The sequence below is a fragment of the Falco peregrinus genome, chromosome 10, assembly GCF_023634155.1.
Source record: "Falco peregrinus isolate bFalPer1 chromosome 10, bFalPer1.pri, whole genome shotgun sequence".
Classification (NCBI taxonomy): domain Eukaryota; kingdom Metazoa; phylum Chordata; class Aves; order Falconiformes; family Falconidae; genus Falco; species Falco peregrinus.
The window spans coordinates 11,673,052-11,696,733 of NC_073730.1; the positions used below are offsets into that span (position 1 = coordinate 11,673,052).

At 40.1% G+C, this 23,682-nt stretch overlaps 1 protein-coding gene across 2 annotated transcripts; it reads left to right on the forward strand.

The window, feature by feature from the left end:
- The first annotated feature begins 1,512 nt into the window (after positions 1 to 1,512).
- Positions 1,513 to 23,418, forward strand: SLC25A24 (solute carrier family 25 member 24). Of its 2 annotated transcripts, XM_055815480.1 has the most exons (11): positions 1,513 to 1,817; positions 12,630 to 12,756; positions 13,277 to 13,364; positions 13,839 to 13,950; positions 16,612 to 16,770; positions 17,090 to 17,242; positions 18,368 to 18,475; positions 18,759 to 18,926; positions 20,070 to 20,220; positions 20,903 to 21,095; positions 21,440 to 23,418. In XM_055815480.1, exons 1-10 carry the CDS (start codon positions 1,632 to 1,634, stop codon positions 21,079 to 21,081), a joined length of 1,431 nt encoding a protein of 476 aa, XP_055671455.1. In that variant the 5' UTR covers positions 1,513 to 1,631; the 3' UTR covers positions 21,082 to 21,095; positions 21,440 to 23,418. The 2 variants fall into 2 exon arrangements, with proteins under 2 accessions (XP_055671455.1, XP_055671454.1); XM_055815479.1 differs by having other exon boundaries at positions 1,514 to 1,817; positions 20,903 to 23,418.
- The last annotated feature ends 264 nt before the right edge of the window (positions 23,419 to 23,682 follow it).

The window sequence follows — 23,682 nt, forward strand, 5'->3', positions numbered from 1 at the left end:
AGAGCCTGGCGGAATGGGATGACAGGGACCTTAAGAATTTCAACAAGGACAAACATGCAGTACTGCATGTAGAAAGGAATAGCTCTTTGCAGCTATACAGGCTGTAGGGAGCAGCTCTGCTGAGAAGGACCTGGGGTCTTGGCAAAGAGCAAGCTGAGCATGGCCCTGCAGTATGTCCTGGTAGTAAACTAGGCTGGCAGAATTCTGGGGTGTATTAACAGAAGCATGGCCAGCAGACGGAAAGAAGTGTTTATCCCCTTCTACTCTGCACAAGCTAGACTGTATTTAGACACTCTAGTCCAGTTCTGGGCTCCCCAATATCTGAGACATGGATAACCGGGAGAGTTCAGCAGAGGACCACCAAGATGCCTAGGGGCTGGAGCACTTGCTCTGTGAGGAGAGGCTGAGGAAACTGAGCTTGCTCAGCAGGGAGAAAAGAAAGCTTTGTGGAGATGTAAAAGGAGGCCTCCACCTTCCTGGTACCCACAGAGAGTTCATAAAGAAAACAGGGTCAGGGTCCTTGTAGTGGGGCATGGTGGGACAGTAAGAGACACCAGGCACAAACTGAAATGAGAACAACTCTGAGTGGACCACAAGGGAAAAGATTCCTCCCTGTGAGGCCAGCCAGGCTGTAGAGCAGGCTGTCTGGGGACGTTGTCCGGTCTCCATCCTTGGAGGCTTCAGGACTGAATAAAGACTTGAGTAACCAGGTCTGAGTTCATGGCTGAGCTTGCTTGGAGCAGAACCTTGGACTACAGACTCCCCGAGGTGCCTTCCCACCTTATTCTGAGATCCCACTTATTCTGAGATTCAATGAACCTTCAACATAATCTGGTAGTCTTTATGTATGCAAGTCATAGTAGTGTCAGGCCCCTTTTTCAAACACCAATTAGTCTATCGTCAGACAATGAAGCGTACTAGCTTTGTCAATTACTTTTTGAGCAAGGCTGCTAAGCTCCTGCTATAAGGCTGAAATGTGCTTTCCATGGTTGTATATTGAATGAATATGCACCAGGAAAGCACGACTCAATTCAGTGGCTCGTGTTTTTACTGCAGCGCTCACAGACAGCCTATTTGCTGACATTTTCTATCCATTTGTTCTTATACCAGCTGTGTCCTTTTCAATTTACTCAACTGATTTATTTATGAAGCAATTAAGAAGCTACAAAATATTTCCTCTTCCAGTCTTTGTTCGGTTAGGCCAAGGGCTGCCCCTAGACAAGGGGCTTTTCACACAGCTTCAACCCAGACCTCAACCGCTGGTGACTAGAATGAGCCAAAGTGTCCAAATTAGGTCTTTTGCAGCGTTGTCGGTATTTCTGTACTTGTACTGGAAACGTTTAGCTGGATACAACCGTTGCGCGGCAGGGAGAGGCGAACGAGCCCGAGGGGCTGCGGCCCGCCCTCTTCCCTCAGCAGCTGCTTTCCCGCCCCAGCGGCCAGGAGGCGGAGGGAGGGCGGGGCGTGCCCCAGGGCCCTCCTTCCCCCCCCGCCGCTGAGGCCGGGCCGGGCCGGCTCCTCCCCGAGCAGCTGCGGGCGCTGGCAGCGGCACGGGCGGTGCCTCCCGTCCGCGCCCAGCCCGCGGGAGCCGGGGGGCGAGCGTCCCGCTACCCGTACTGCACGGCTCCGCCATGTTCCAGCTCCTGCGAGGCCTCGCGTTGCCGGCAGCCGCCTGCGACGGGAGCAGGGATGGCGACTCCCGCTACGCTAACCTCTTCAGGAAGCTGGACCTCAACGAAGATGGGAGAGTGGACATCGCCGAGCTCCAGACGGGCCTCCGGGCCATGGGCATCCCCCTGGGAAAAGAGGCGGAGGAGGTAAGAGCGGGCCGGGGGCGCGGCGGCGGCCCTTCCCCGGTCTTCAGCGGTTTCGCGCCTGTGCCGTCTCCCGGAGGAGCAACCGGTGGCGAGCGGTGCCCCCCCGGCGGCCGTGGGGAGGGCGAGGCGCGGCCTGACCGCCCCAGCGCGCCGCTCGGCTCGTGAGGGACGGGGCGCTGCCGGGCCGCGGCTCGCCCGGCCGGCCTCGCAGCTGGGGCGGCGTGTCGGGGCTGCGCCGGAGCCGGGAGCCGCTGCTGGGCGAAGCTTCCTCGGGCCTGCCTGCTTTCGTCGTTCCCGGGGCGCCGTGCCCGCTCCAGGGGCCGCGCTGTACGGGCACGCCGCGGGCGGGCGGCTGAGGGGTCCCAAGGGCGAGCGGTGCTGGCGGCGGTGCTGCTGCTGGCTGCGCACCGCCGGGTTTATCCATCGCGCGTCCACTTTTGACTTCCTTTGACTCAGTGTTGCATGATTTCGCATAGCGTATTCCTCCTCCAGCATGATAAAGGATGGTAATTTACAGCTTCTGGCTGTCACACCACCTTTGTGTAAACTAGGTCTGAGTACGTTAAGGTTTGCTTTGGGCAGCAGGTAAGTAAATCAGTGTAACGGTAGTTTGTGGTGTCAGAGCTAGTTATTGAAGCTAGGTCTCCACAAACACACAGACATGGAAATGAATCTTCTTGGTGTGGGCTGTGTCAGATAAAGAGGCCCTTCTGGTTAAAAATGCACACCTGTAACAGCGGCCATCAAATGATGAAGCAGGCAGCATAGTCTCTTTGTGCTGTGGATTCTGCAGTGGTTGGGTTGGACTATTACATTCCTTTATCCCCTGTTATCAATGTTGTGACCTCACAAGTCAGTAAAACTTGAGTCATCAAGCATTCCAGTGCAATGCTGAGTTACACTAGCAGATCTGACCTGCACCCAAAAGAGAAACTTCTCCTTCCTAGCTGTTTTCAGCAATCCCCAGGGATCAGAATATAAAATTATTTAATTTTATATTATATAATAGTTTATAAGCTCTCTATAAATATGAGCTCAAATCTGTAGACGTAAGTATTTGTGTGGTAAGGTGAATCTGCACTGAAAAAAGCACCCATAGGTTTGGTTAGGCACAACAGGTACAGCTGAGGTCTGTGCTAGACCTATAACCGTAACAGTCCTATTCTTTGTTTCCAGTATAAATGGTTGGATGGCATTCCGCTGCTGTGCCTGTACTAGCCATTGCATACTTTCCGAAAGAGGTTCAGGAAAGTGAACTTAAATTTTGACTGCAGTGTTAAGACAGGCAATAATTCAGTTTCAGTGACCTTGTAGTAATTGTGGAACACTGCTGGTTCTTTCCCGTGGACTCATTATTTGGTGTCTATTTTACCTCTGTCTCATATACTTAAGGAAGAAGTATCTGGTAGGCCTTTTGAGTTGAGTGATGCTTATGTGAGAGTATGAATGTAAGCACACTTTGACTTCGGTCCTGCTTCTGGTCAAAATCATCTTTACAATAAATACATTTTGTGTTCTCAGTTTTTGGTGTATAAAGGAGGGACAGTTTGCCCTGTTTGCTTGTCCGGGAAAGTTGTTAGTATTAAGAACATGCTAGTTACAAACTTCAGTCACACGTTATATACACATTGTTGAAAACCCGTTGTACCAGTTTGACTGTAACAGTTGGGGGGTTTTACTTACACTGGATGACAGGGGAACAGGTGACCAGTTCATTTTCTGGTGGTTAACGAGGGTGATCTTCCCATATAATTCACTGACAGCCCTGAGACACAAGTAGTGCGCCTCTTAAGTTTTGAACAACGTGGAATTGAAGTTCCAAGTTCTTTCTTGAGATTGATGTGATGCCTTTCATTAATAGTGCACATCTGAGTATCTGTGAAATTCTTCTCAGTTGCTACAGGATAAACTGGAAGTGAAACCTGTGAAATCAATAGAGATAAGCTAGCCTTACCTGGATGTAAGGGAGAACAGGAACTAGCTGCCTTAGCTGCCTAAGAAACACAGAGTAAACAAAATAAGCCATGAGTCATGTTGCACGTTTGAGAGGGGTGGAAGAATTGTTGGAGTGCACTGAAACTTCTAGGTGCTCGCTATTTTAAAGTTAGTGGTGGGCACAGTTTGAACTAGAAACTAGATTGGTTATATATAACTGTTAATAACTAGACTTCTTATAATAAGAGAGCTTCAGTAAGATTTGTCTTTACCTAGCTTATCTGCTTCCTGTACTTTCTTCCAGCTTGAGGCTGCCTTCTCCCACTTCAAGCTCTAAAGTGATGTTGAATTCAATAAAATGTCTTTTTACTGTCTGGTTACAAGGTATTTCATTAATGAAGTCAGATATTGAATCATGATCCTTGTGTTTGGTGAGGCAGAAGTAGTCTTATAATTACTGTTAACTAATGAGATCAAGTATTACACGATGTGGCAGTCTCAGCCCTGCCAACATAGTGGTACCGTGGGGTGGGCAGATCTTGGGATATCCTAAAGCGGAGTAAACTTTGGTGCCTCATGACTGGGCTGGGATCCCAGGCCTTGTGCTGTTATGTTCTAGGTCCAGGTCTGGGTTAGGTTTCCAGAAATACTCTTGTAGGGATGAAATCCACGTACGTGGTAGTGTTGGTCACTGTACTTCTGGGGGGCACAGCTGCTTGCTGGCTAACTCCTGGTAAGGGACCATGTGAGTGTTACTGTGTTTTGCTGCAAGGTCAGTTGACTCCTCCTCAGTCCTCATCTTCAACAGTATAAATTAGTATATATTCTACTAATATTACTTTCCTTTTTTTTTTCCTTGAAATGGAATTCCACTCTAGAAGGAACATGCATGCCTTTAAAAGATGCAAAGCTGCTATTTATTTGAGTAATAGACTACTCGTATGCTCTTTTTATTTCACCTTTCTCATAAGTTATTTTTGCGGTTTAATGTATGATGAGACACTCATTTTAGGTGAAGTAATTGTAGATATGAGAATTGATGTGAAACCATGTAAGCTTTGGAGGTAGGTTGCATGTCCCTCTAAGGAAGACTTTTTTTCCTCATGGCAAGACATCACAGCACAATGTGACAGAAGCTCCTGACTTTGTGTTCTACTTGACCTGCCTTCTCTCAGTATCTGACAGACAAAAGTAAACCACTGGAAAATCCAAAATGTGTGCTGCTTGGAGGCTGCCAGGATAACTCCTGTTTTATATTGTAGTATATTCCTCGCCAGGAATGGGTGAGTTTGCAAAGCTTTACAGGACATTCCTGACATAATACGTCAACACCTGTGAAGAAGGAATTCAGTGTGGTGTCAATATCAAATGGCACTTTATGAGCGACGCTAACAGTTATTGTATAGTCACTTTGATTGTCAGAGTTGTCCAGTAGAGACACAAAATAGATGCTGGGATCAGATCAAATGATCTCATCCTGTGTCTTCAGATTGCTGTGAGTCTCTTAGGCGGGAGTACCATAAATGGTGAGAGTAGTTATATGAAGTACTATTTTTGTTCACCCTTTTCTTCTGTTGCAATCAATCCTTAGAGTAAACCTGTAGGAGGCAAACTCTGCATTTCAAGCTTTGGTGTGGGGTAGGAACAGCCAAGCACGCAAATTCAGGTACTATTTATACAGTGAGTCCTGGAGCTAGGAGTAGAAATATGTTATTGAAATAGATAACTACATTCTGGAAACAGTGTAGTGATCTTATTTGGACTGACTCTCTGTCAGGTTTTGATATAAGTCTTTGGCTGTGTTAAGGCTCCTTTGGATAAAGAAACAACGTGATGAGACACCTCTGTGTGGTGGAAAAAGGGCCTAATGAGACTAAATTCTGAGCAATCAGAATACAGTCTGTTTAGAGTAATTGACTGTGTTTATGAAAATTTTAGTCCAACAAAGTCTAAAAATACTCAGAACACTTGAAGTGCATTGCTGCATTGAAACCAAAGAAAATTCAGAATTCTGTCAGACAAGGCAGGCCCCTGTGCTGTGTTACAGGGCTGTGTCTCGGTGGGTGAGAACAGGGTCAGGTGTGTGTTTCCTTCCGTGCTTTTCTCTGGCCCCTAGAAACTACAGCTAGATAGTGCTTCAGAGCTTGAACTTACCATAGCTGTTCTTAGTCCAGAAAGTCACTTGTTTAGTGACTGAGCTAAATATGTCCTTGACTGTTTCTCTGCTGTTTTAATAAGATGTTTGCACTTTTCTTAATTTTGGTAACTTCCCTTACGTGGAAGGCTAGTATACCAAGTTAACTGAACCCTCTTCATTATGTTGTAGCTTGGCCAGAAACATACAAAAAGTATTTTAGCAACTTCTTAGAAGAAACATGGGCATTTTCAATCACACAGTACCTACTCTTAGAAATCATTATATGTAATATCCAAATTCACAGTCCTATAAACTTCGGCACTTTCATGTCTCTAGGTCATTCTTTGTGACATTAAGCTTTCTCTCACCTTAATAGTATGCCAAAAACTGGTACTGTAGATCTAGAGTAGACAATCATCTTCAGGTTATTTTTTTACTAAAACAGATGTCACCTCATGTGATTGTGGAAGACTGGAACCACTTAGTTCGTTTAAGCTTTGCTTTTCAGGTCATAATAGTGTTACAGTTATGTCTTATTATGGGGACTCAATTGTGAAATACCACAAACATCTTCAGTAATACATCTGACTTCAGTTGTAAGCAAATGTTTCTTGCTTATTTCATTTCAATGTGTACAACTTCAGAAGCTTTTAACTGGTATGTGCTGTAGTCTCCAAGTCTCCATATGAAAGCAAGATGAATGTAAGTTTGTTTTCATAACACTTTAAACATCCAAGGAAATAAAATGGATTTTTTTAATACTGACTTGATAGCTTTTTTTCCTGAACAGTGACAGGGCACAGTGAATGAATAATTCTTCCTCTTGTTGTTGCAAAGAGCAAGAATGCCAGGCACTAAATATGGGCACCTCCGCCTCTGGAAGATCTTTTTAACTGCATGTTGAAATACTTTGCCAAATCCCTGTCTTGAGGCAGCAGTGTGTCCCAGGTAAACAAACAAGGTAAACTGGTAAATCTTTTAAAGTGACTGTAAGGTGAGGATGCCTCTAGCTGAGTAGTCTTATTTAATGGAAAAAGTCAGTCTACCAAGTATGTTCAAAGTCAAAAATACTGGTGTTAACTTGCAAGGAATGATGAATGAAGGTACAAAGGATAGTTTGTATCTCCCATTTGTGCTGTTTCAGATTCTTTGAATCTAATTCATAGCTGTGAGTTGAGAGAGTTTATCCCAGTTCTGAGCGAGCGGCTTTTACAAGGCATATTGGAGAGCATACGCACGACTTGCATCTCTTCCTTTTTAGGCTCATTTATTATAGAGATTCTGTTACCTGAAATGGACTAGCGAGAAGATCTCTGTTAGTGCTTTCCTGTTGCAGGGAAGAGTGGTGCTCAGGACAAAGAACAGGAAGGGGAAGCTTTGCCGTTGACAGCAACATCTTTGCTACCGCCAAGGGTGCAAGTCTGCTGTACTGGATTGGGTGACTCTTAATGTCTGTCCATCTGGAAGGTTTAAAGAGCCTGCTTGGGTACTGTTTATGTGTTGATAGTATCCTCTGGGAGGGAAGTGAGTAAATAGGAATGCAGCATTTGAACAAGTTGGGAGATCTTTGGAGGCAGTGCATATTATTTTTTTGCTCAACATGCAGTGTTGTGTTGGATTTCTGGAGGTAAAGTGGCAGTCTAGTTCGCTGATGTGTTATGTGGACTCACTGGTTGGGATCTAATGCCATGTAGGTATATCCTCAGGCCCTTTCCCTTTATGCTGGCTTTATCTCCCCACTGATGCTGTTTGACCAGACTGACTTTAATCTTCACCACTGATTTCTGGGTTATCGTTGTATGTCATAAATTTGTGTAGTCTTGGCAGGTATGGGAAGGAAAAGGACAACATTAGGTTTTAGTTTTGTAGAGTATGTACCCAGTAAAGAGAGAAGAGTTGTGTATACTTGAGCTGTAACTGAATTTGGCTTCCAATAAGATTACAGTCTAATAACTTAAAATCGTAGAATGCAGAGCTGGGTGAATGACTGGCACTAATTATTTTGGAGGCGAAGGGGAAAAGGGGAGAAGAGGAGAAAGAAATACCATGATTTGTTTTATATGTAGTGCCTCTGGTTTTAAAAGAAAATGTGAAATTTGTGAATGTCTGGGGACAGAATGCTGTTCTTACTGTCGTGCTGGTGTTTTCTCTGTGCAAGATTTGTAACTGTGCCCTATGGAACTCTAGTCATAGATTGCAGAGTAAGGAATTGCTAATTGTACCAATTACGTATCTTTGGGTGTTGTTTTTTCACTTGTGTCTTGTAGATAGCATGATATGAAGCTAGAAACACCCAGTTACTTCTTGATGGATCACTTCCTTTTAAATATTCTTTGCATTACATTAATAAGCTGAAATAACAAGCTAGTGAATAAATTATTGGTAATAATTTGCACTGAGCAGACCCACCTTTCACATACAATTCAGTTTTGTAACCAGAATATGAAGGCTTACGCACAATACACAAATAATGATACTAAGTAATATAAAAACTAAAGTGTGAATTTAAAAGAAAAGTCTACATAAAAGCATTAAGATTTCTACTGTCTCACAGTCTCTGTCTTGACATTGTAGCTATGAATGTATTGAAGTTCATAACTTTGGCACAGAGTAATCTAATAATTCGTCAGGCCACTTAGAGCATCATGATTTTTAGGTGTGTATAAAGCTTGTCTATAACTCTTCTGATTTTTTTTTTTTTTGGTTTCTTTTGAACAGACCTGCTGGCTTCAGTTTCCACACCAAATACAGAGGTCTTCTGGAAGAGCAGGAATTCAACACTGCAAAATGCTTTATATAATTCAGAAATTTAAAAATGAAATTCTTCAGTGTTTCGGTCTACTTGTGGCCTTTCACATTGGTGTTGCCTTGCTGTGCAGGCCTTTGAAAGCAGCTGTATTAACAAAATACCCAGCAGAAAAAAACCCAGAAGTAGCAGAATTTGAGAAAAAAAAAAAAAAAAGGTTAAAAAGGCAGCAGTGTCATGACCAAACAGGTCAGCACAGGAACATTGTAGTCAGTATGTCTGAAAGCCGATGGCATTAAAAGGAAAGATCATCTGAACTGTCTTCGTGTATCTATCAGTAATTAGCAATTCTTTGTGTTCACCATTTTGTTTTATCTAGTGAATTATCTTTATTGCTTGGGGTTAAAGTTTTTAGACAATGAGAACAAAAATGGCACGCCTTGAAAATAAACGTTTTCCTCTTGGGGCTGGGCCTACATAAAGGTGAGGTGATCCCACAGTAAGTCAGTAACAAGAAATGGCAGGTTTTACGTGGCAGGCACACTGAACATTGTTTCCCAGGACTTCCAAGCGAGGACTGGCATCTAGGTTGGTTCCTGCTCTATTGTTGTAAGCATGCCTATTTGAAAATGCATCTGGTTCTCCTCCATCAGCGAAGTTGGTGAACCAGGAAGTAGCACAGTGACAAGTGGTTGTAACTGTGCAAAAATTGGTGGTATATTAAATGCAGAACAGCAGAGTTGGATTCCTTGTTGAACTGAAGTGAGAGTGATTGAATGTTGGAACAGGTTGCCTGGGGAGGTTGTGGAATCTCCATCCTCGGAGATATCCAAGACTCAGTTGGGTGTGATCCTGCACAACTGGATCTAATCAGACATGCTGTGAGCTGGGGTTGTGCTCAATGGCCTCCAGAGGTTCCTTCCAACATGATTTATTATTTGATGCTGTGAACGGGCTGTTTGTACCTGGGACTTACTGTGCCAGGCTCCCCAGAGAATCAAGTGCGTGTCTTCCTGCTGGCTATGTCCATGGAGTATATAACCTCCCACAAGGGAGTTTCTACCCTCCAAGTGGAAGACAAGCTCCTTTCAGCATTCCTGTTTGTTCTACAAACTTGCAAATTACTTGGGTTTACTCTGAAACTTTAACACCCGCGTAATTATACATTTCATAGACAGCAAGAAGCTTTTGTTTGTATGAACTTTTAGATCTGTAATGTGAGGAAAAAATGCATGTGCCTGCTGAGGCAAAGCATACGTTTTTGTTCCGTGACGCTGCTGTCCTGCTGCACTGAGAGTGGCAGAGGCTGGCTTGAAGTCTAGAAAATAACTGTAAAAACAAAAGCAGGGAATGGAGAGTATGTTTGTGCTTCCCCTTTTCTAATTGTTGCAAATGAGCAAAATCTGCTCATTTGGTGGACGAAATGAACAGTGCCCCCCTTCACAGACACACTAATTTCCAGCTCGCTAAACCTCCTAGGAATTTCCGTTTTCTCTGGCTCACATCATCCTCAGCCATGGAGGTTTTGTAATTAGAATGTAGTTGAAATTTTGCCATGTCAGTAAGCCAGAACAACACTTGCTTTGTTCTGCATTTTTCTTTCTGTAGTTCAGGTAACAGTAGGGAATAGTAACAATTTGTCTTGATCAGAATTCACTCAAAGGGTGTGTATGACTGCCACATAAATTACCTCTTGGATATTTATATTTATATTACCCGATGCTCGGGTCCTGCTGTATGAGGTGCCATGCATGGAGTACAAGATGGGTTGAGATTGCCATGTCTTTGAGGAGCAGACGTTTACAACTAGACTAATTTTTAATGGTGCCTTTTGGTTTGGGTTTTTCTTGTTTGGTTTTTGTTGTTGTTGGGTTTGTTCATTGTTTTTTTTTTTTAATGATTAGTCTATTAGCCTTCTTAATTTCTTGTTAAAGGTCATGGTTAGGAATGCATCCATAAACTTCAATAAATGTAAACTATTTTTTTTTTTGTAATGGGAAATTCTGAACAGCCCTAACCATATTGGCAAGGGCATGAAACTGAATTGATGAGTATATTTTTATTGAAAGGTTATTAATAGAAATGACAATCAAGCTGGACTCACGAGTATACTAAGAACAGTATTTTTCAAAGCTGATACCAAGCACCTCTATCTGAGTATGCGGTAACTTGATTTTATTGTGCATAACTTGCTGTATCATGAGAGTTGGATAATTTGCTTCTTATTTCACTGTGGTGTACCACATCATATTCCTCCCTTCCATTGAGAAAGCTATGATAATCTTAACAGATTTTTGGTTTTTGATGTTAAACATTAAAGTACATTTCTTTTAGTAGAGGGATCGGAGGGGTAAAGGAGGCAACATAAGTGTATTCAGTTGTCTTCATTTTTTTTTCAGACACCTGCAACAAATACACCAGAGTTTTCAACTTCCTTTATGTTTAGTTTCTGTAGGTTAGAATTTGTTGGACTTTGGTCTTCTGAGGACTTCTACAAATTATAGTGGAGTAAACAAAATGATTAAACCCAGATTTTGCAGATTAGAACAGCAGTGCAAATCTTGTTGAGAGTTATTTTATTCAGAAACTAGAGTTGCGCAAGGCAGTCTGCAAAATAGAAGATATTTGGAAGAATTTTTGGCACATGCTTTACGTGTGCCCTGAAGTGGCTCTGGGACTTAGGGCAAATTAATGGAGAGACTGTGCTGTCAGGTTGGTCTCCCGTCCGTCTGTACAGGGTGCTGCCCTGTAGGATTTCGCACATTGAGGGGAAACACAGAGACTGATGCCCGAAGGAAAAGATGAGCATAATTCCCTTTAAATCTTGTGTTCTAGAGCAGGGTTTTGGGGTGGGTTTCCCTGGCCGCATCCTGCCAGAGGAAGACCAGTGCTGTGGAAGGTGCCTGTGGCAGAGTGCTGTGGGTGCTGCCTCTCCTCGCCCCTGCTGCGCCCTGCGGCCCTCCCTGCGTGGAGCAGCCCTTGCTGTGGCATAAAGCCCAAGCTAATAAATCCTGCAGAGCTTGTTTAGCCTATGCTTTGCTCTTCTAGGGGCTTTGCCTTTGAAGACAGGCCTCAGCAGTTACAGGCTGATTCTTGGTGGGGCTGCCGTCGTTTCCCTTTTTTAAACAGCTGTTTTCACACACAAAGACAGTAAAGTATTCTGGCCCTTTGTTGATGGAGAAGCATATGCCTAGGCTCTATTTCAGACTTGTTGCCTGCAGTGCTGGTGATTGTATACCATGCATTCATCTCGTAGTTAATTTTGCAGGTAGATGTTTCTTATCTGCAGGATAGTTACTAGGAGAAGTGCAAAAAGGGAAGCTAACTTCTGCTTCTATATTGGAAGCTAACAAGTCTGTTGCTGGTTGTTTCAAATTTTTGTCAGGGCTTCAGTTTGAAGCAGAAAGCTCTGCCTTCTCAAACCCTGGAGGGTAGAAGTGCTGGTCAGGCAAGGTCTCTGTATTTTTTTGGTCAGCAGTTAGATAGTTATTGATATTTGTATTATTATATTTATAATTAATAGAACACTGGATTAAAGAGGATAGTTAAGACAGTACTTGTTTAATTTTACTGACATATTGACAAATTTCATGTATAACCAGTAAAGTCACAAGCTTTAAGTTGTTCTCTTTCATGATTTTGTCTTGTCCCCCACCTCCTTCACAAATACTTGCGATCTGTAGCTGTAACTTGCCAGTGCTGGTAAGAAATCTTAAAATCTTTGAATAGGGAAGTTATGTAAATAATAAATAATGCTTTCTTATATCTAATTTGCTGCCAAGTGTTTTCTCTCTTTATGAAAATACTGAGAATATGTTAAATTCTGAAAACAAATACAGCTCTGAAGTGTATGCTTAGATGCTTTCCTCATCTGACTCCCAAAGTGACCAATATGATGCTTTTCTTAAAGCCAGGGCTGTGCTGTGCAGTGCTGCTGTTGCTTTGTGATTTGCTGTAATTTGGAAAAGTCAAATGTCGAATTTTTCCTCAACAGAAAATTTTTAAAGCTGGAGACACTAACCAGGATGGACAGCTAGATTTTGAAGAATTTATGCGGTATCTTAAAGATCATGAGAAAAAGATGAAGCTGGCATTTAAGAGCCTGGACAAAAACAATGATGGTATGCCTTGACTTACTTTATTTGTTCAAACATGGTTCGAAGAAACTGCATTAAAATTTACCTTCCTTTATATTCTTTGTCCAAATTGGAGACAAATAGTTCTGAATATGGAGCTCTTGTTTCTTTTCCTTAATAGGTTCATAATTACCGTTTACTATAGATGGAAGTAATAAATTATTATAGTCTTTTTTCCTTTTTATTATTTTCCAGGTCTGTTCATCTGGGGCTCTTTGTTCCCCAGATAAAGAAGCTGTAAGGAAGTTTCAAAGTATCTATTAAAGATAAAACAGTTTTTAGCTCACTGAATGTTTGCATCCCATTTGGTTGCGTGATTTTAATGTACTTATCTTCACTCAGTCCTTATAGTAGACAATCAAGTTGTATTGTCTGTGTTTAAATTGATTTTAAATTATCTTTGCTATTATGTAGGTGTTACAATGGTACTTTGTGAGCTCCAAGGTGCCAAGTATATTAAGCTCCATGTTTTAAATATGTATCATCTTTCTTTTAATGTCTGAAGGAAAAATTGAAGCATCAGAAGTTGTCCAGTCCCTCAAGATATTGGGTATAAGCATTTCAGAAAAGCAGGCAGAAAAGATCCTGCAAAGGTCAGAAATTACGATTTCTGAAAGTTTTTTAAGCTGCTTTGTAATGTTAATTATTATATTTTTATAATTCAGAAAACAGGATAAACGCAATTATAAATTTGAAAGGTGTTGGTTCCTTCAGTGGTGCCTTTCTAAGGATTCTCACATATTCAATCTGTTCTTGGGTGTCTAATCACTATCTTAACATTCTCCTCCCAGAATCAGATGCTATCTCATTTCCCTGTAAATGTTGTTCATAGAATGAAGCATTATATTATGTTTTTAAATGGAATATGCCGGATGCACTTGGATAAGAAAAACATAGTATTGAAAGGCCGTGGCAGATTCAGCCTTGAAGTCTCCACGTGCAATTTACAGTCAGTTGTCACCGATGTGATGGTGAATATTACTTAAAAAAAAAAACCAAACAACAAAACAACAAAAACCTATCCCTGCTACTGTTTCCTTATATAGTTTTGTTCCATTTCTTTTCAGTATTGATGCTGATGGGACAATGACAGTTGACTGGAATGAGTGGAGAGATCACTTTATGTTTAACCCAGCTACGGACATTGAGGAAATAATTAGATACTGGAAACATTCCACTGTAAGTTCAACTTTTCATTTAACTTAGGGCAGCTTTTAAGCTCATCTCTGCTGTGTTAATTTGTGGTATTAAGTATGACAGCTTCACAGTTGTTACATTTCAAGCATACGTGTATTTAAAATTGTTTGGGTTTCCTTTTCACTTCACGCTCCCCCATTTACAAGCATGATAGTGTTGCATGAGTTTCTTCTGAGCAAAGAACTTCATCTAAACTTTGCCAATAATTATCAGTAATTCTTAGGAAGCAGTCCTTTTCTTCCTTTGAAGATGTTCCACAGAAAGATAAATACAATATTAAATATTTTTCTTTTCAAATTTCGGTAAATTCTTACGTTCAGTGCTTTTGATGTGTTGAAACAAATTATTGAAGCATTTTAAGTTTATGTTGAAATTTGTTCAGTATTTGTATTTATATAGTAACTATTATTGTCATAAAATCACTGCTGTCATTAGCGATGATTTTCTGTGCATGTGTTCTCATACTCTTTTGTGCTTTAGAATTTCATTTAAGAATGACAGAATATACAGCAATAGGCTATTCACTGTGTAGATAAATTATTTTAGTTATTATTGAATGGAGTTCTTGCCAGCTCAGTGACTGACTTTTAAGAATAAATAATAAGGTAGTGTATACCAATAGTAATCCTCTTTGCTGAATATCCTTCCTGTAGGTTATAGGAGCAATCCATAAAGTTAGGTAAAGACAGATTTCTTTGAACATAGGGAGGCCATTTATGTCTTTGGGGATTAGTCAGCATTTCCATGATAAAAAACAGTTTATGAAATCTGAAAGCTTTGAGTGTTCCGCACTGTACAACCTCAGTTCAGAAATGCTTGCCAAAAGGGACGTAGCTCCCTGTTTGCTGAAGGAAACACTTAGAGTACTGCTATGATATCAAATAGTCCCGGTCCCAGATTACTTATGGAAGAAAACCCCTTTCTTTGCTTTAATAAAGTGCTTCATATTACTATCGTTAAACATAAGATATTTTTATTTTTTTTAATTATGGAATGTCATTATTACTCCCAAGAAATAATTTTAGAAGTCTCCTGTGATCTTTCAGTGTTGCAGTCAGCTGATGACCCAGTTATCACAGCAAGCAAAATCCAGCTATACGGCAGCACAGCTGGTGTTTCAGATAAGAGCAGATGTGAGACATCACATGCCTGGCTGGCATTGACAGCTCTTTTAATTTTGTTTTTATTGTAAAATTTTAATTGCTGTCAGACTCTTCCAAGCAGATAGCTGCATTGGCATGGAATTACTATGAGTTGATAGCTATGGCCTTTCTGTTATAAACGCCCTCAAATTAACCTTTTTTTTGCAGTTGTGTCTAGGGCTCAGTAGACACAAGGTTTAAACCCTGGTAGATATGCATAATATCTCTTAAGAACACTGAATTTATATTTTGAGAATTCTGATTGATAATTTTTTTTATGATTTCATAAAAAATGACTGCTGACACCTTAATTGGAAACCATAAATGTCAGAAAGATGGAATTTCCAATCGATCTGTTCTATGTTCAATATCCAGAATAGTTGGTACTTAGCCTGTTTTGTCCAGTGGCTATATCCATAATCTGTGTCCTCCTGTTCCTGGTTCCAAATGACCAAGACAGTATTCTGCCTACTTAACGGATAGGGAACACGTTGTAAGTTAGAGCCGTAGTGTCTACAATTAAAATCAACAGTAATTAAAAAGAGTTCATCAGTTAACACACTTTCTGGTCAGTACTTACCAGTCATTAAAACATTCTTGCTTCTTTATAGGTTTAATTTATGCATAATATTGGTTTTGCATTATTTACAGTGTATTTGTTCTCATATATTTTGGTTATAAATTACATGAAGAGCAGAGACCATGTGTAAGTGGTATGTGAGATTTCATTGTCTTGTGTCTTGGACAGCTTTATCACTAAAGCCTACAGTCATGGTCGTCTTTGATCAAATTGAATAGTACATGCACCTCAATGAAATTTCAAACTTTTATAGCTGAAGAGTCATCAGTATGTCTTTCAGTATAACTGATGATAAGAAAATGTATAAAGCATTAGTCAAACTTGTCATTTTTTAAGATAATACACAGCAGTTAAAACAAGTAGAATATTCCAATCTATCACAATCTTATCGGCTATAAAAATGCTACTTTAAAATGTTGGGGCAGGAAGGGGAAATCTCACATATGTGTGAATGAATTACCATGAGAGAGAAATCTCTTTTTAGCATCCTTAGGAGATTACCAAACTAATCCCAGAACGCTGTCTGGTGAAAGGTTAGCTGCAACATATAAGCGTTTAAGCTTTAGTGCTGACTGTAAAGGTCTACCGATCATGACAGAATGTCTTTGTTTGGGCCATACTCAAGGCGGAAATTTGTCATAATCTTTAATGATGATGGTGCAGTCTTTGAAATGGTGGGTCTGTGGTATTATTATTCAATATCTATGTTGAAGTCATTAAAAGTTGCTATTCAATGAATAGAAATAGCAATCCATAGCCTGTTAATTATAGAATGTAAATTAGAGATTTTTTTTTATTTTTAATGAGCATTTTGTTTACATATTCTCAGGTGGTAGGCTAATTTGCAATTAGAACTGTTGATAAAATTTAGATGATGGAATGAGATAGTTATTTGCACATCTTCACTTTGGATTTTAATAGGTGTTGGATATAGGAGATAGTTTGACTGTTCCAGATGAGTTCACGGAGGAAGAGAAAAAGACTGGACAGTGGTGGAAACAGCTGTTGGCAGGAGGAGTGGCTGGTGCTGTGTCTCGAACAGGTACAGCACCATTAGATCGCCTTAAAGTGATGATGCAGGTAGGTGCAATGTTCAAGAACTTTTTAGTTTCCCGTCTATCACTTGAGTTTTTAGAAAGCTGTTACAGAAAACTGGTGGCCAAATAAAATACCTAGATTTTGGAGGTCTGGTTATGTTTAGACAACTTCCATATTTTGTGTTCATAAAAATTGCCTTTTCCATAGTCATATTGGAAAAAGTGTAAACAAAATATTGTAATACTTGTGCCACTAAAATTTTTTTTTCAGTAGTGGATGTATTTTTGCCGATTTATATATTTAAGCACTTTTACAGTCTGATCAGAGCACTGTTCTTTACTGTGACTTTGGGTTTTTTTAGGTTCACGGTTCAAAATCAAACAAAATGAATATAGCCAGTGGTTTTAAGCAAATGTTGAAAGAAGGTGGTGTCCGATCCCTCTGGAGGGGAAATGGTGTAAATGTTGTGAAAATAGCTCCTGAAACAGCTATTAAGTTCTGGGCTTATGAACAGGTAGGAATGAAAGTAATGGTAAATAAAATACTATATCACTCTCACTGTTCATTGTTTACACTGTTGTGTTATATAGGAGTTCTTACCATGGGTGGGCATTTTTTCATAGTAATTTAGTTGCTTTCAGATTGGAAATAGTCTATTCTGTTAATAGAGTACTTGGTATTATAAGCAGAGTAAGTCTGGAGGAAAGTTTAAAGCATATGGCAGCCTGCATAGCTTCATGTGGAGTAGTGCATTAATATCTAATCTGTTGCTTTGAACTGACAAGAACCAAAAAACTTTGCATGTTGTGTTTGCTGAACTTCTACAGGATTCTTTTTAAGTCAAATATCATGGTGCTATGTAAGATGCCCTCATCCTGGATTTCAGAGTTATATTTACCTCTGAATCAGCTTTAAGCATCATGTTAAGGACTAATCCTGCTCTGTAAAATGAACTCTTGTTCTGGTGTAGTTGAATGATCTTTATTCTTCCTCTGTGGGGCTTTCTAGTGCCTCAGGTAAGACTTAATGAACGTACTGCACACCTCTGTACAACTATGAAATAAAAGCAACAAAAATTCAAGTAAACTTTTGGATATTGCAAGACTGAATGGCAGATTTCGATGCCATAGAGTAACCTTGAGCACATTATTCCTTACTCTTGCTCTGCCTTTTGGGAGCTGATGGCACATTCTTGCATGATGGTGTCTGTCTTGAATGACATGGTCTGTACAGCTCTCTAACTGTCTCTGTGAACATGCTAGTTGATCTTTCTTTCTTTGATTGGCGAACTGGATCTGCAAGGGATTCAGGTTGGCCCCTCTGTTGTCTGGGGGCCATGGTATGGGTACCCTTGTGTTGGCTGTTTGTAGAATACCTGACAGTACTGATATACCGGGTGGCTGAGGTGTTTAATGCAAAGAATTTTTGCAGGCTGGAGTATTTATTGTATTCTTGAGAATCTGTGTCCATAGAGTTGCGGTGAGTGTACTGCTAAATTTGTTAGGTTAGTAAATGTAACTGTAAATACATGAAATAGTGAGTACAGCTTGAAAAGACATTTTGTACTGTATTCCTGCCTCTTGTAGTAACTCTTTCCCTACTAAAAAGCATGTGATACTTATCTGTTTTAACTATACAGTATAAGAAGATACTCACTAAGGATGATGGAAAGTTAGGCACTGTTGAAAGATTTGTGTCTGGTTCTTTGGCTGGAGCAACAGCACAAACTTCTATTTATCCCATGGAGGTAAGTAACAGAGAATCTGCTTCCACTGGAGACTGCCAAATGTCTGGTTCGTTTCTAAAGTAAACCCCATTTTGCTCTTGAAAGTGTCATAGGAATTCCTCAATATTCTTACATCCCAATTTATTACTTTATACTGCTAACAACAGTGGTCATCACAAAGGAAATTTAAAGTGGAAAAATGCAAAGCAGTTCCAAAGGAATAAGCAGAGAGTTACTGTGTTTTCCCTTGTTTATAAAATACATTAATACGTATGTAATTAAGGCTACTATTTTTTCCCTTTAGGTTTTAAAGACCAGATTGGCTGTGGGTAAAACAGGCCAATATTCTGGGATGTTTGACTGTGCTAAGAAGATCTTAAAAAGAGAAGGTGTAAAGGCCTTCTACAAAGGCTATGTTCCTAATATTTTGGGTATAATACCTTATGCTGGCATTGACCTTGCAGTTTATGAGGTGAGTTTAGATCACTGAATGCATGTAGCTTTCATGAATTAATTTACACAAAGGGTAGGTATTCTTTAGAGTACTGTATCGTTAGTTAGATTTGTAATGTGTTTGTAGTATTATGGTTGCCGTCAATTTAGAATAGACAAATGAGAAATTCCACTAACCTTACTAGACTTTAAAGTTTTTCTTGGTTTGCCCCTTGCCCCTCCTGGGGGAGTACCTGTACTGATGGGCCCTTACATGCAACAGTACCAGACAAGAAATCTCCTCATACAGCAGGATTATATAGAACTTGGCGATACAGTGTGCTTGCATACTTAACTAACCCTCTTGGACTGGAACGTATGTGTTTTGTAGCAAATATAGGTCTTAAAAACCTGATATGATATTCATATTAAGTTACTTACCCTGCATTTATGATACTTAATCCATTTTTTTGCCATTTTCTCTGATTTATAATTTGATTGTAGTAACCTCAATTCCTTGTGTGTCTGTGCATGTCACCAGAATTCTTTGTGGCTGACATAGAGTTGTTCTGAGCAGTCTGAAACACTGCTGTCTTTCCTTTCAAGAGGAACTGGTACCTCTTACACACATCAACAACTGAAATATTTTACCTATCTTAGGTGCTGTGTGTTCAAAGTGTGTTAAGTAGCCCAGATGCACAAAATCATTTTTTTTCTAGTCTAGATAAATCTTTTTTTGACACTGCAGTGCTGATCAGCAGAATTGCTTGAGCAAATGTTTTCAAAGCAGTATGGGTGTTCTTTTCTACAGTTTGCATCCTTGCTTCTGCATGGGGTGATATGCACAGCTGTGCGAGGCTTTCTTGCACCCTGTGGGGTGCCGAGTTGTGTTTCCCTCCTCCTCCCCGCCAAGTGTTAACAAGTCTAGAACATAGGCACTGTTCCTGCTGCTGGATCTTTTAAGGATTTCTCTTCTAGGCACTAACTGCTGTAGTCTAGTTAAAAGTCCTTACCTGTGTGCCAAGGTGTTTACCTCTGCACTTCAAAAGTAAACATGCAGGACTGGCATAGTGAGGTCGGTGCTTTGCCGGATTGAGCCCATAAGATTTGTTATGAATGAAGGTGTATTTACTTTCTTGAACGCAGATCTCTTGTCTTATCATTTAATTTTGTGTCTTGGCAGCTCTTAAAGAGTACATGGCTAGAACACTATGCATCAAGCTCTGCTAACCCAGGTGTTTTTGTATTGTTGGGATGTGGTACTGTTTCCAGTACATGTGGGCAGTTAGCCAGTTACCCTCTTGCTCTTATCCGAACACGCATGCAGGCTCAAGGTGAGTCCTGTTGTACTGAAAATGTTTCTGTGTGGTCACATCAAAATTGTGTCATTTGGGATAGCTGTAGCAGAGACATGGGAGTAAAAAAAAAACCAACTTGAAAAACCAAGAACTTACCTGGAAAATCCTTCTTAACGTTGGTCCCGTTTTCCTATTACTCCCAACGTTGTTCTTTATCATACTCGATTCAAATGTAACGTTTCAGTTGCTAGTGCTCTGTGTGATCTGAGAGCCACATTCCATACAAGACTACCAGGCACAGAGTACCTGTCATAGTCTGGGAACACTTCTAAGATTTAGAATGTTTCCTAAATTTTAGAGGTACAATGAAAAGGGCTTGCATCATCCTGTGAAGGTAGATGGCAATTTTTTGCTCTAGAGGACATTTCATAAAGACAATTTCATAGCTGAGACTTTTTGCTTGATAGGTTTGTGCAGAGTCTTAAGGATAGGAGCCTAGGTTCCAAAGGAATGTAGTTGGATAAATCTTTTCAGTGGGATTTAGACACATGGATATCTCTCAAATGTCTGAATTTAAAGAGATCTCCTTTCTGTGAGGACTCGTTTTAATCAGTGGCCCTAGAGATGATAGTAGGCTTACCACCCAGGTGTTTGATACTTGCTTGAGAATTTTAATGTTACTAGAACTGTTGTATAACGCATTGTCATTTTCTTCTAGCCTCAGTGGAAGGAGGTCCACAGCTAAACATGGTCGGTCTCTTTCAAAGAATTATTGCTTCAGAGGGAATCAGAGGACTTTATAGGGGCATAGCCCCTAATTTTATGAAAGTGCTTCCAGCTGTCAGCATCAGCTATGTTGTATATGAAAAAATGAAGCAGAATTTGGGAATAGCGTGAAATGAAGGAAAAAGGTGAGATGCTTCTAATGTTGGAAACACCAAACAAAAATGATTTCTCAAGTAATCTGTTCTCCCAATTAGAGATGGATCTTTGTGGAGAGATGCTGCAGCTTCTATTTTTGCCCTGAAGTGGGAAGAAACTTTCTTAAATTCTAGTTCACGATTTCTAAACAGATACCTATATTGCACTTTAAAATGTCACTGAGTTAAAAAAAAAAAAAAATGATCAAGAAACTGTCTTTAAATCAGCAATACGTTTATATTTTCAGGAAATCATGCATATTTTACTCATTGGCTTCTTTTTGTTTTTGTATTTGTCTTCTCTAAATGTGTATTTGGCTTGGATCAAACCAAAGGTAGGAGAAGTTTCTATTGCCTTGATACCGAATATATAAAAGTGACTTTTTGTTTTGTCACGCTGCCTATACTCAAGCAATTCACAGGCAACATTTTGCATGCCTAGAAGTAAGCACTTAATGTTGTTATTTTTGAAGACTTAATGTTACATTTGTAAGAAATAGGATTTTAAATACAGACATGGATGGAATAACACATGAAAACGTAGCCCATCGCCTTCATCTTCAGGCTAATTTTTTTTTTTAATTTTAAGTGTAAGAGCCTGAGAAACTGCTGTTCCGTGGTATCAGAATACCTCAAACAAATTTACATGGTATTTTTGTAATACAATCAGTGATTTTTTCATAACTTGCTTGACTAGACCTGCTTTTCACTACACTTTTAAATGTTAGCATCATTCACCATGACCAGCTTTGGGTTACAGCTGCACGTTTTACAGGATCATAATATACAGAAGCAGAAGAAGCTTGCTTACTGGATCCATTCCATACAAGTGCAAGTTGCCATGTAAAAATGGGGTGGAGGATCCAGTATTAAGCTGATAGTGATTGTAATACAGCCGATAGCGGAGCTCATCATAGCTCTCTTGTGGAGCAAAACACTTCTCACTTTGGACTCTCCATTCTTTCCCTTACTCAGAGGGCTACAGTCCACTATGTTCTTTTAGCCAATGGAGGACTGCTTTATTATGTAAAAGTTTTACATGTTTGTCATGTGAGATGAATCCTCTTTCCCTCAGTCTTCTGTGCACACTGGCTGTGTATGTGAAATTCCGATAGTAAAATACTGAAGCATTTTGTCCAAGTGACCAAACGGGACTGCTGATCTCAGGTGCCCATTAGATTGATGTTAAGAAGCAAGCAAAGCGTGCACACAGAACTTGTTAGCGCTTGAGAAACAGCTCTTCCTCAAAAAACAAAGCAGCACTTCCTCAATGCAGAAAGTTAGGTATTTCCATGTACAGGTACTTGCAAAGTGACTTCTTTTGGGGGGCTGTGGCATGTGTGTGCGCCACATTTCAGTTGCCTTCAGGCCTAAACACTGAAATGGAGTAACAATTATTGCCGAACTCATTTGTTATGCTTTTTCTGCTTTCTGCAGTGTGTGGTGTTTTAATCTTTGTAAATTTGAGATTATCCTTACCTTGACCCTTCTAAAAGCAGCTGCTCTTAGGCCACTTCCTGAAATTGGGTTACTGAAGGAAGAATTTTGTTCCTATAAGGTTATTAAGGGTCTTTCCCCACCCTCTGTTAAGCAAACATGAATAGCTGTCTGAACCTCAGTGTTCCACATACTATTCGGGCCATATTTTTCAAACAGCAATCGGATGTAAATCTTGTGTTCAGTGCTTCCGTGGCTGGTGTTTATTCTCCATAAACTGATATATAACAACTCCATAACATTTGTATTAGAAAATGTTGTTTTAATAGACTTCAGAAAATGGCAGCTTTAGCTGTGTCTTTTGGCCTTCCCTTTAGGGAAACCTTGGACATCGCACCTTAAAAAAACCAAACAACTCCCCCCCCCCCCCCCCCCCCCCCCCCCAAAAAAAAAAAAAAAAAAAAGTCGTTCTATCCATATCATTGATATGTACAATGCCTTTCTGATCTGAATGTTTCTTGGCTTTATCAACATTCTTGTATCTTTGTGGGATTTGTGAGATCAGTTCCCAATCATTTTGTTTGACTGTGACCAATGAACAAATGTGAGTGTGTGTGTGTGTTGCAGAGATGACTTCAGCAGTGTCTGTCTTCTAGACTTGCTCCATTCTGTTTATAGTGTACAAGTGCCATTGTGAGTATTGAAAATGATGGTAATAATGTTTTCAGAGGTTGAAAAGATGGGGTCTTTCAAATTTAATTTTTCATTATGTGCCTTTATGATGACTGTTCAGTTGTGTATTCTTTGTCTCTTAAAAGTATGTTTACCTTCTTAGCTCTATAAAACTGCCAGTTTCTAATAAATCTTTGTTTCCTTATCTGGCTGAGTGTACTGATGTTTTTTTCATGGCCTGACAGACAGATAACACTTCTATGTATAATATTCAATGTAAAAACTAAAGGTAAGTTATCTAAAAAACTAGCGTATGCTTTTCTATTGGATATTTAAAAACCTAGTTTGAGATGAGTCGATTGTCATTCTGTTTAAAACTTTAGCTGCCTCATCACTTAATGGAAGATCACATAATGTTTAACATTTTTGTTTGTTCATTGAACAGTATTACACCATGATTTGCTTCTGT

What these genes read in the sequence shown, in the direction of transcription:
- SLC25A24 (XM_055815480.1), top strand. Translation starts at nt 1,632, where the DNA reads ATGTTCCAGCTCCTGCGAGGCCTCGCGTTGCCGGCAGCCGCCTGCGAC. An exon ending in GCAGAAAAGATCCTGCAAAG is followed by an intron (nt 13,365 to 13,838) that starts GTCAGAAATTAC and finishes ATTTCTTTTCAG; the next exon opens with TATTGATGCTGATGGGACAA. An exon ending in CTTCTATTTATCCCATGGAG is followed by an intron (nt 18,476 to 18,758) that starts GTAAGTAACAGA and finishes TTTTCCCTTTAG; the next exon opens with GTTTTAAAGACCAGATTGGC.